At 39.3% G+C, this 13,025-nt stretch overlaps 1 protein-coding gene across 1 annotated transcript; it reads left to right on the forward strand.

Moving 5' to 3' along the window:
- Positions 1-9,428: 9,428 nt before the first annotated feature.
- INSL5 (insulin like 5) lies at positions 9,429-12,599 on the forward strand. The gene is made up of 2 exons (XM_052638262.1): positions 9,429-9,603; positions 12,367-12,599. The coding sequence occupies exons 1-2, from the start codon at positions 9,429-9,431 to the stop codon at positions 12,597-12,599; spliced, it is 408 nt and encodes a 135-aa protein (XP_052494222.1).
- Positions 12,600-13,025: the final 426 nt, after the last annotated feature.

Raw genomic sequence — 13,025 nt, forward strand, 5'->3', positions numbered from 1 at the left:
ATTTTCTCCCTTAAGACAAAAGGTATAAACAAATCACTTTCTTTGGGTAAGCATTACTGCTGCTTTTTGTGAGATTGTATTCTTACTGACAATTTGGAGCAGTTTTCCTTCAGAGTAAAGCACTTAGCAAGATACCTGTATGAAGTTGGTCCTCAGAAGTAGTCGTTCTCACTTCGATGATCCCAGACCACATCCCCACTTCTTGCTCTGAGAACCTCTTTGCCCTTAGCAGCTGGCTGGGTCCTTGCCAAGGCCCAACTCCTCCTGCGGGAAATACAGATTGTGCTTATGACCTCATTTGTTCCTTAATACAACATCTGGGCTTCGTGTCTTGTTTGTTCAGGATATAGTACAATGTTCAAATCCACCCTCAGATCCATAGAACATTTACTAGGCTATTAGTCTTCATTTGCTTAGGTTGGCTTACCCGTTGGTGATAAAACTAAAAGGCTAACAATTTACATGAAACTAGTCATGGGTTAAATAGAAAACAGAGCATGCTCATTAAATTGGAACCTTTAAAAACATGGTTATGCATCTTATCAAATGAGCACCGTTTATTTTTTAAATTGATGAGACATTTAGGTAGCATCGGTAATGTATCATGAAAAATGTACTCTCTCCTTGTCTGTATGTTCTTTGGATAAGCCAGCTGTTAAAAGATATGATGCCATTATACCAGGAAGAACAAATGATCCCAGGACACTTTAGGGACCTTTCATCGTAGCTCAATAATAGTTTTAGTGAATTTTCTAAATTATTACATATATTCTGATGATTGCTTTAACAATTTCTAAAAGCCCAAAATAACAATGCAAACATAAAAAGAATAAAAATTCTCTGTCAATACAAAATGAAGCATTATATATTACTGTTTCTGAGATCACTAATAAAACTATTTTTAGCTGCTCATTTAATTCTCACTGATAGGGCATTTTAAAAATCACTAAAATGAATGGTAAATTTTTATCCATAAGATTATGCAGAGTCATCTAGATAAATGGTATTTCAATGTTGGTTCTACAGATACTTGTAGTGTAGCAGTTAACCAGTTTTAAAAAGGGGAGGAGAAGGAGTTTTAAATGAAGAAAATAGTATGTGAAAGGCCTAGAAAGGCAGAGAACATGAACTTTCCCAAAAACTCAGATATTTGCTATAGGTGGACCATTTACAATTTCAGGGTATCAAAGACCTATACGAGTACTGCCAGATCATAAGAAGTCTTGCAGGCCATGTGAAAGGAATTTTTACTTTTTATTGAGGAAAACAAAAAATCATAGAAGAATCTTCAATGTGGGTAATAATCATGTGTTCTGGCAGCAGTATAGAGAATGGATTGATGAAGGATGTGAGGCCAAGTGAGAGGCCATTGCCGTAATCTAAATGGAAGTATAGATTAGAAGTCTGACAAAATGTGGTCCACTGGAGAAGGAAATGGCAAACCAATATTCTTGCCTTAAGAACCCCATGAAAATTATGAAAACACAAAAAGATAGGACACTGAAAGATGAACTCCCCAGGTAGGTAAGTGCCCAATATGCTACCAGATATCAGTGAAGAAATAACTCCAGAAAGAATAAAGAAGCAGAACCAAAGCAAAAACAACACCCAGCTGTGGATATGTCTGGAGATGGTAGTAAAGTCCAATACTGTAAAGAACAATATTGCATAGAAATCTGGAATATTAGGTCCATGAATCAAGGCAAATTGGAAGTGGTCAGATAGGAGATGGCAAGAGTGAACGTCAACATTTTAGGAATCAGCAAACTAAAATGGATTAGAATGTGTGAATTTAACTCAGAAGACCATTATATCTACTACTATGGGCAAGAATCCCTTAGAAGAAATGGAGTAGCCATCACAGCCAACAAAAGAGTCTGAAATGCAGTACTTGGATGCAGTCTCAAAAACAACAGAATGATCTCTCTTCATTTCCAAGGCAAACCATTCAATATCACAGTAATCCATGTCTATGCCCCAACCAGTAATGCTGAAAAAGCTGAAGTTGAATGGTTCTATGGAGATCTATAGGACCTTCTGGAACTAACACCTAAAAAAGATGTCCTTTTCATTATAGGGGACTGGAATGCAAAAGTAGGAAGTGAAGAGATACCTGAAGTAACAGGCAAATTTGGCCTTGGAGTACAGAATGAAGCAGGGCAAAGGATAATAGAATTCTACCAAGAGAATGCACTGGTCATAGCAAACACCCTCTTCCAACAACACAAGGGAAGACTTTACACATGGACATCACCAGATGATCAATACTGAAAACAGATTGATTATATTCTTTGCAGCCAAAGATGGAGAAGCTCTATACAGTCAGCAAAAACAAGACTGGGAGCTGACTGTGGCTCAGACCATGAACTCCCTAATGCCAAATTCAGACTTAAACTGAAGAAAGTAGGGGAAACTACTAGACCATTCAGGTATGACCTAAATCAAATCCCTTACAATTATACAGTGGAAGTGACAAATAGATTCAAGGGATTAGATACAGAGTCCCTGAAGAAGTATGGATGGAGGTTCATGACATTGTACAGGAGGCAATGATGAAGAACATCCCCAAGGAAAAGAAATGCAAAAAGGCAAAATGGTTGTCTGAGGAAGGCTTACAAATAGCTGTGAAAAGAAGACAAGTGAAAGGCAAAAGAGAAAAGGAAAGATATACCATTTGAATGAAGAGTTCCAAAGAATAGCAAGGAGAGATAAAAAAAAAAGCCTTCCTGAGTAATCAGTGCAAAGAAATAGAGGAAAACAATAGAATGGGACAGACGAGAGATCTCATCAAGAAAATAAGAGATACCAAGGGAATATTTTGTGCAAAGATGAGCACAATAAAGGACAGAAATGGTAGGCACCTAACAGAAGCAGAAGTTATTAAGAAGAGGTGGCAAGAATACACAGAAGAACTGTACAAAAAAGATCTTCATGAGCCAGATAATCACGATGGTGTGATCACTCACCTAGAGCCAGACATCCTGGAATGTGAAGTCAAGTGGGCCTGAGGAAGCATCACTATGAACAAAGCTAGAGGAGGTGATGGGATTCCAGTTGAGCTATTTCAAATCCTAAAAGATGATGCTGTGAAAGTGCTGCACCCAATATGCCAGCAAATTTGGAAAACTCAGCAGTGGCCACGGGATTGCAAAACGTCAGCTTTCATTCCAATCCCCAGGAAAGACAATGTCAAAGAATCCTAAAACTACCACACAGTTGCACTCATATCACACATTAGCAAAGTAATGCTCAAAATTCTCCAGGCCAGGCTTCAATAGTATGTGAACTTCCAGATGTTCAAGCTGGTTTTAGAAAAGGCAGAGGAACCAGAGATCAAATTGCTGATATCTGTTGGATCATCAAGAAAGCAACAGAGTTCCAGAAAAACATCTACTGCTGCTTTATTTACTTATGCCAAAGCCTTTGACTGTGTGGATCACTACAAACTGTGGAAAATTCTTAAAGAGATGGGAATACCAGACCACCTGACCTGTCTCTTGAAAAAGCTGTATGTAGGTCAGGAAGCAATAGTTAGAACTGGACATGGAACAACAGACTGGTTTAGAATAGGAAAAGGAGTATGTCAAGGCTGTATATTATCACCTTGCTTATTTAATTTATATGAAGAGTACATCATGAGAAATGTTGGGCTGGATGAAGCACAAGCTGGAATCAAGATTGCTGGGAGAAATATCAGTAACTTCATATATGCAGATGACACCACTTAGGGTGGAAAGTGAAGAATAACTAAAGAGCCTCTTGATGAAAGTGAAAGAGGAAAGTGAAAAAGTTGGCTTAAAGCTCAACATTCAGAAAACGAAGATCATGGCATCTAGTCTATCACTTCATGGGAAATAGATGGGGAAACAGTTGAAACAGTGACAGACTTGTTATTTTGGGGGGCTCCAAAATCACTACAGATGATGACTGAAGTCATGAAATTAAAAGATGCTTGCTCCTTGGAAGAAAATCCATGACCAACCTAGACAGCATATTGAAAAGCAGAGACATTACTTTGCCAACAAAGGTCCGTCTGGTTAAAGCTTTGGTTTTTCCAGTAGTCATGTATGGATGTGAGAGTTGGGCTAAGAAGAAAGCTGAGTCCCAAAGAATTGATGCTTTTGAACTGCGGTGTTTGAGAAGACTCTTGAGAGTCCCTTGGACTGCAAGGAGATCAAACCAGTCCATTCTAAAGGAGATCAGTCCTGGGTGTTCATTGGAAGGACTGATGTTGAAGCTGAAACTCCAATACTTTGGCCACCTGATGTGAAGAGTTGACTCATTTGAAAAGACCTTGATGCTGGGAAAGATTGAAGGAGGGAGGAGAAGGGGACAACAGAGGATGAGATGGTTGGATGGCATCATCGACTCAATGGGCATGAGTTTGAGTAAATTCTGGGAGTTGGTGATGGATAAGGAGGCCGCGTATGCAGCAGTCCATGGGGTTGCAAAGAGTCGGACACGACTGAGCAACTTAACTGAACTGAAAGGAAGTCTAGATAATGGCAAAGGGGATATACAGTAGTGGGTGGACCAGAGGGACATTTAGAAGTAATGAGACTTTGTGACTTTTAGACTTTGTGTATGTGTGTGTGCAGGAGGATTCAGTCAGTGAAGAGTGAGGGAGCATGAGGAGTTGTGAATGACCCATGAGAATAGTTGAGTGTATAGTGGTGCCATTTAAAGAAAGCACCCTCTGGAAGCAGTAGGTAGGAATATTAGCCAAGGAGTAGCAGCACTAACTCTGTGTTAAAAAATGATAAAAATAAGTTAGTGTTTGCTAATGAATTTATACAGTGACCTCATAACCATCATTACCACCAAGTAGCTTTGTATGGTATGCTACATAATTTGTCAGTATTTAACTAACATTACTTCATTTGATGCTGTGATGTTTTTCAATTTACAAATTAGAAAACATAATACAGGTTAAATCACTTTCCCATCCTCTCTCAACTGAAAACTAAAGTGGCGATGATAAAACTCGAGCATTCTAACACCAAGATCACTATGGTATGGTACAATAATATTTGGTAGAATTATTATGATTACCATCAGTGATCAATTTATTAAAAGTTCTCTTTGTGCTAGAGACTCTTGATCAGTGCTCTTTCACACTTTAGTCCTGACAACTAGCCTAGTGAAGTCAGCAGTGTTATCTACATGTTATAAATGAAGAAACAGATTCAGAGTCATATGTATTTCCTGAGGTCACACAGATATAAAATGACAGAACTGAGATAAAATTTCCCATATTTAATGCTACAGACAGTACTTAAAACTTTTCTGCCAGTCTGTCCCCCAAACTGTCTATTAGGCATTCTTCTTACCACAGTTCCTCTATGAGCAGTATATAGGTGAAAAGTTTACTGAATTCACTGTCTAGTTGTTAATTTGAAATTTCAGGTCATGTTAATTGTGGCCCTTCATGTAATTGATCATTTTGAATGTGTGATAATTAAAGCCAGTTCTTAAGGCCAAATAATTCATCTTACTTTGCTGATGTTGCTGCAATCAATAATTACTATATATCAGTGGCTTTAACTAATAAAGATTTCTCATTCATATTACCTGTTCATTACAGGTTATCAGGTGGCCCTGATCCATATTGTTCTGACTCAGAGACCAGATTCTGTCATCAGGACTGTTGTTGGTCACCAAGGCAGGAAGAGTGGTGGAACTGGGGAATCATGCAGTGATCCTTAAATGCCAGGGAGAGGTGACATGTGTCCCTTCCACTCACATTTTATTTGCTAAACTGTGTCTCGTGGCCACAAATAAGTTTAAAGTTCAGAGAAATATAATCCTACCATTTGCTTGGAACTAGAAACATGTCTTGGGGAAGGAACTAGCAAGCCCTCCCATATTCTTGCCTGGAGAATCCCATGGATGGAGGAGCCTGGTGGGCTGCAGTCCATGGGGTCACACAGAGTCAGACACGACTGAAGCAACTTAGCACAGAGACACATCTACTCTAGTAATTCGTGACTATCCCAGGTATTAATCAATTTCACAGTGAAATTTTCCAGAGCCAATAAGTTTGTGAAACATTGAGTTAAACAAAGTTAAAGAAGTTTCCTAACTACAAGTCTTGTTTGAGCCCTGACTATATTAGTAAACTTTACTGATCTTCAGGAAAGGGAACATTGGAATGGGGTACTTTTTTCTCCAAAAATCGTCGGAAAAGATTCATGTCCTGAAGACAATACTTTAGGAAAGAGTACTCTAAGTTTCTTCCTTTTTAGAACTTATTTCTAAAGAGGAAATAAGTGGAAAAGAGGAGAGGAAAGAAGGAAAGGGACGAATAAAAGAAGGGGAAAAAAGACTGCAAATTTATGGATAAACTTTGAGAGTTATGCATAAAAGACCCCAAATTATATTTTTTAGCTAGTTTTGACCCAAATTTACATGTTCTGATCTCTCGCATATGAATTGTTAATTTACTTGAGTGTATATTAAGCGTCATATATCATGCCAGGTGCTTTACTTATGTCAGTTTGTACCATCTTCAAGACAAATATTATCTCCTCGCAGATGAGGAAACTAAAGCTCAGAGAAGCCATTACACAGTCAAAGCCATGCAGATAGTAACTTGAGTTACAAACTGTTGCTGCTGAGGAGAGAAAGTTGTGTAAACCTCCCAACAAAATGGAGTAAGGGCTCCAGTTAGAGGTACAAGCAACAAACTGTTGTTGGTCAAGAGATTAGAAAGATTAATTTTCATTTGGGTTGTCTCCTCTCTGATTGGACCTTGAAGGATGTGAAAGGAGTCATATTTGGGCACCTGAGTGGAGAGCCTTAAATGCCAGACTGCATTTTATTCTCCAGGTAATGCTGAGCCACTGAACGTTTTTTGGGGTGGGAGTAACAGAATCAGCCAATTATAACAAGACTTAGAATTTCAAGTTCAAAAGAGTTCTTTAAGTAATTCAATCCTCTGTCATCTCACAAATGGGGAAAACAAAGTAAGCTCCTGAATTTGAGGCTCTGCAGCTGGCAGCCTCATTCTTGGCAGTAGCTTTTTCATCTGGATAATTGACATGGCCGGTTAGCTTGCCTGCATTTGGTCACAGGCTGAGTTCAGGTCTTCATCCCAGATTAGCAAGAGCCCTGATGAGGTCTTTAGAGCTGGCAAAAGAGGAGACTATTTTGAGCCTTAGGAGATCAAGTAAGGGTGATAGCAGAGTTCAGAGAAAACAGAGTATATCCAATATCTAGGGTAGAGGTCATTCCTTGACTGAATAATTTTCTTTTGAGTTTTGCAGAAGCATAGCCCACTTTACTGCAGTGCTTTGTGAAAACTAGCTTTATCAAGTTGGGCTGTATAAGTCTCCAGAGAAAGGAAAAAGTTGGAAATACACTGCTGGATAATTGCTGATGTGAGTATACTAGACTTGGTCATGCAGATGTCCCTCTGGAGTTGACAAATGACACAGAGTAACCTGCAGTTTTGGCCCATAAAAGATAAGATACCTCTGCTTGATGTCAAAAAACATCCCTGCACCTTTGGTGATTTTCTTAGCAAATAAGCACTCTACCTCTCAGCTGTGCACACCAGAAACCCAAGTACAACTTATGGCTGCTCTCTCCCTTACCTCTGTTGCACAGTCAGTACCAAATCCTTCAGTTATCTAATTATCTTTTTGCCCCATCCCCTCTACCAGGACCTTAGTTTAAGACACCATTGTATCTCATCTAAATTATTGCAAAAGCCTTTTTTGTTTCCCTTGCCTCAAACATTGTCTCCCTTAACCCATTACCTATACTGCAGCCAGAGAGACAAAGAAAGCCTCACTTCTTTGAAACAGTATTCTATTTTTCAGAATCAGAGATGCGTCCAATGGCAGCCTAGATTATTTTGTTATGTTCTCTATCTTCCTTACCAAAGAATAGCAATACCACAAATATTATGGGTGAATTGATCTTAATCCACAGGCTCAAGTGATTTTTTCAACTATCACAAAGACTGGAGAAGGAAATGGCAACCTAATCCAGTATTCTTGCCTGGAGAATCCAATGGACAGAGGAGCCTGGTGGGCTACAGTCCATGGGTTTACAAGAGTCAGACATGACTTAGTGACTAAACTACCACCATCACAAAGACTCAACAAAATCAACTAAATAATTATTTGTCTAATTTCCTAAAAAAGGAGACAATAATTCTTTAATATCTCAAATTCTAGAATTTTCAGTGTAGGTAAAAGCTTTGCAAGAGCTAGTGCTTTCAGAGGATTACTGGAAGAGAAATTTCATTATTTAGCTGTTTGAGATTATGAATTCAGTTTTCTATTATAAAAACATGTGGTGATAAAGGCATACCTAAGTCATAGGGTAAAGAATAGCAAGGAAGATTCTAGTCAGAGAAACACTCCTGAATTCTAAAGGAACATTATCTTTCTACTTTGTCTGGATGATAAGACAAGCAGACAATCAATAATTATTGACTGTTTATTTTGTCAAGCAGGAGACACATTATCTCATTAGCTCTAGGAAGTAGTCACTGTCATCAATGCAATATCACAGTGAAGGATGCTTGGAGACGTTAAATATCTTGATTGAGATTCTAGATCTGGCAAGTGGGAAAGCAGGATTCAAGCCCAAAACATGAGAACCTGAATTCTTAAGTGTGCATTCTCATTGCTTTGAAATAGATGGTGCTTTCAATACTTACAAAAACCCTTATGAGAAAGGTCTTCCCATTCTATAGACATGATTGTGCTTGATTGCTCAGTTGTGTTTGACTCTTTGCGACCCCTAGGACTGTAGCCCACTAGGTTCCTCTGTCCATGGGGATTCTCCAGGCAAGAATACTGGAGTGGGTTGCCATGCCCTCCTCCAGGGGATCGTCCCAACCCAGGGATCACCCAGGTCTCCCATACTGCAGGTGGATTCTATACTGTCTGAGCCACCAGGGAAGCCCCAAATTACTGGAGAGAGTAGCCTATTCCTTCTCCAGGGGATCTCCCCTACCCAGGAATTGAACCGGGGTCTCTTGCATGGCAGGCGGGTTCTTTACCAACTGAGCTACCAGGGAAGCCCCTATAGACATGATTATTGAGGCTTAAAATGTTTAAAACTTGCCCTATGTCACTCAGTAAGGGGTAAGGCTGACACTGAAACTCAGACTTGCCTACCTTTAAAGTCCATATGTTTTCCATGATGTCTTCAAGTGTCCTGTTGTCTCATGAATGCAGCTAAATAGTAAGTGATGCTGTTCGGAAGTGACTGAATAACTAGCAATAATCGTAAAAACTCATTTTCAAAACTTCATGGTATCACCTATGTGCTTAGCAAATATCGTTAAAGTGAGGTATTGACCAATAAAATGGCAGGAAAGTTCATATAAATTGGCCAAGAGTGGGAGGGCAACTTCAAAACTTGGTTTGACAGTATTCACCATATCAGATTCTCATTCAGTCCTCAGCAAAATGAGAGGTTTCATTTTTATGTTATTTACCTTCTCTGTTATGCTTGCCATTTCAGAAGCAAGGAGTGAAGGATCCAGGAAGCTCTGCGGGTCCGAGTACATACGCACGGTCATCTACATCTGTGCCAGCTCCAGGTGGAGGCAGCAACCGGGGGCACTCCTGCAGGGTCAGCAAGGTACATCGATGTGCATGACTTCTTCATTTATTATTATTTTTGAAGATTTGTCTTAATAACTGTTTAGCCAGCTACTACTAAGCCACATCTATTCCAATCAAGGGAATTAATTATCAAAATAAGCTTAATTTGGCTTGGGAAAGACATGAACTGCTAATTTTAAAAAAATATGACATTGTATTCTTTAGTCCCCAGCTTGAAATGAGTTGACTGCATAACTACTTTGGTGAGCTTAGCATCTATGGCAGGTCCTGGTGGTTGAACAGGGAGAAGCAGGTGACTTCAAGGGCCATGTTGTAGCAGCAAGATTTTCACATTGGATAATTATAGAATATAATAAGTTGGCATTCAGGCAGCTGCTAAATATGAATGGGAGGAAAGAATCTAACTCTTATTGAGCACTTCTTATGTGCCAGGCAGTTTCATGTGCAACATTTTGTCTTCTGATAAGGATATTTTGAAGTAAGTAATGTTACCACCATTTATAGTTTAATGAGGACAAAATTGTTCACCCAGCCAGTCAGCAGTGTGGTTGGGAAGAAAACCAGGGCTTTCTGACTACAAGAGTCGAGGTCTTTCCTTTATTTTATAGTGCATTTCAGGTGGCGAGAAGATGGTGGTAGTGTGTATTGTAATACATAATGGTACTGTGGAGATGGTGATGTTTGATAGAGGCCCTAAGGAGTTAGGAGGAGTAGGGTGGGAATTCTAGCAGTAATAATTAGGTACTGATGAGAGTGGATATTGTCTCAAGATGAGAGTGAACCTAGTGTGTTTCAGAAACAGTGAGGCGACTGACTTCACTGTATTTTGTTTTTCAACTCAGGGAATTTCAAAGTTGACCATTTTCTACTAATCCTATATTAAAGTGTGAGGTAAATGTTATTTAAGATTCTGTTTTATTTATTATTTTTTAAATTCTTCTTGGTTATAATTGTGTTTTTTAATATAAATTTATTTATTTTAATTGGAGGTTAATTACTTTACAATATTGTATTGGTTCTGCCATACATCAACATGACTCCGCCACAGGTATACACGTGCTCCCCATCTTGAACCCTCCTCCCACCTCCCTCCCCGTACCATCCCTCTGGGTCGTCCCAGTGCACCAGCCCCAAGCACCCAGTATCATGCATTGAACCTGGACTGGCGACTCGTTTCATATATGATATTATACATGTTTCAATGCCATTCTCCCAAATCATCCCACCCTCTCCCTCTCCCACAAAGTCCAAAAGACTGTTCTATACATCTGTGTCTCTTTTGCTGTCTCGCATACAGGGTTATCGTTGCCATCTTTCTAAATCCCATATATATGCGTTAGTATACTGTATTGGTGTTTTTCTTTCTGGCTTACTTCACTCTGTATAATAGGTTCCAGTTTGTACTTGTTATGTCTTAAAAGTAAAAGAGGAAAGCATGCTTATATAATAAATGTTGCAACCATATACCTGATATAAAGACTTTACAGGTTTCAATTTGATTTAAAATGATTTTGGTAAGCAAAAAGATTTTGGAAAATGATCTACAGTTTTTGTATTTTGGTGGGCCAATGTCTTGAAAAATTGTGAATCAACCACTCCTACTTTAATAATGAGAGATTCATAGTTACTGCTGCTGCTGCTGCTACTAAGTCGCTTCAGTCGTGTCTGACTCTGTGCTACCCCAGAGACGGCAGCCCACCAGGCTCCCCAGTCCCTGGGATTCTCCAGGCAAGAACACTGGAGTGGGTTGCCATTTCCTTCTCCAACGCATGAAAGTGAAAAGTGAAAGTGAAGTCGCTCAGTCGTGTCCGACTCCTAGCCACCCCATGGACTGCAGCCCACCAGGCTCCTCCGTCCATGGGATTTTCCAGGCAAGAGTACTGGAGTGGGTTGCCATTGCCTTATCCATCATAGTTACTAGATGTTAATAAACAATAACGGTTTTTAATCTCAAGAGAATAAACATAATTTACCTCATTGACTATATTTTATCAATCTCTGGATTAGCAAGTCAAAATACAGTAAAAAAAAAAATACATATATATACATATATACATCTCGGTGTCTGTAAGACATGGGACAATGGAATGTATGTCTGTGTAAGGCTATTCCCTTTTACAGGGAATTTAACCTTTCACAGGCTTTCAGAGTACTTTCCCATACATTAGATGTTTAATCCACTACTGGCTTCCCAATCAGTATTCATTCATCTAAATTTTTTCTGGTGCCTGCCAGTGTGCTAAGGTGCTGATAAGTAAGTCTGAATGAAGTTAAAGTGAGAGAGGCTTATCCATGGACTCTGGGAACAACACTGATAAAACAGTGGGACCCACTTTTAACTTTCAAATATAGAGATTTAAATCTCCACTTCCTTACTGATCAGCTTTGCAGAATGTACACAGGGTTATTTTTTGGTTGACTGTTTTTTGCTGATAACATATAGCTAATACCTTTGGAAGCCACTGGTCACCATGCGGAAGTAGCCAGTGCAACTGAAGTCAGGCCCTGACTTGGCTGCTAACCAGCTGAGTGACACTGGCTCTGTCACTCCTGCTCTCTGCACCCACGTTTCCTCCTCTGTAAAACGAGGAGCGTGGAGATGACTGAGTTCTCCCTAAAATACCTAATCTCTCTGAAGCCCCAGACCAACGTTAAAAGTAAAAGTCATCTTCAGGATTCAGTTTCCTTCCAAAAATCCAATGCATTTCCCCCAAAGTAGAAGTTGGTTGCTGCCTTTGTCAGAGCGCTCTAAGGAAGTTATTTTTTCCCTTTGCTATAGCTGAGAGAGGAAACCACTTCCAGCTGCCAAATGAACAGGAGATTTCTGAGGAACAAGCAGCTCACAACCTTCCGAAGATGGATTTCTCAGGGGAGGAAAGTCTTCAGGGTGAACAGCTGCCCCCGGAAGGGCTTTGGAGGTCAAAGAAGCACTTGGGGATGTCAAAACAAGACCTACAAACCCTATGCTGCACTGAAGGCTGTTCCATGTCTGACTTGAGCACTCTTTGTTAGGACGAGAGCAAACCCCCAAGGGTGGCAGAGATTTAGCACAGGTTTAATCACAGCGTTCTACTTCCCAGAATAACACTTACATTGTGTCATTAAACTAATGGCTTTTGGGTAGGCAGTCTTTTCCTAAAAGTTGTGGATAAAAGGCTAAAACCACTACAAAGTCTATTTTCTCCCTTTGCCAAGGTAAATGCACTGTTCTTTTCGAATTTTAACTAATCCTTTGAAAATTTAAATGCTGTGCAAAATTGCAATAAAATTCCATAAACCAAGCTCACTGTGATTTTTCTGTTTTTAAAACAATTTTAAATAACTTTAAAACAGTAAACAAAAATGCTAATGGTAGAAAAACAGAGTAACATAAAAAGAAAATAAAAACCAATGATTACTTCATCATTTAGAAATAACTAACCACTCTTTACTTTTGTG

The sequence above is a fragment of the Budorcas taxicolor genome, chromosome 3 (assembly GCF_023091745.1).
Source record: "Budorcas taxicolor isolate Tak-1 chromosome 3, Takin1.1, whole genome shotgun sequence".
NCBI lineage: Eukaryota > Metazoa > Chordata > Mammalia > Artiodactyla > Bovidae > Budorcas > Budorcas taxicolor.

Coding starts and splice junctions, on each gene's coding strand:
- INSL5 (XM_052638262.1), top strand. CDS start 9,429: ATGAGAGGTTTCATTTTTATGTTATTTACCTTCTCTGTTATGCTTGCC. Junction 9,604..12,366: donor ACTCCTGCAGGGTCAGCAAG/GTACATCGATGT, acceptor CCTTTGCTATAG/CTGAGAGAGGAAACCACTTC.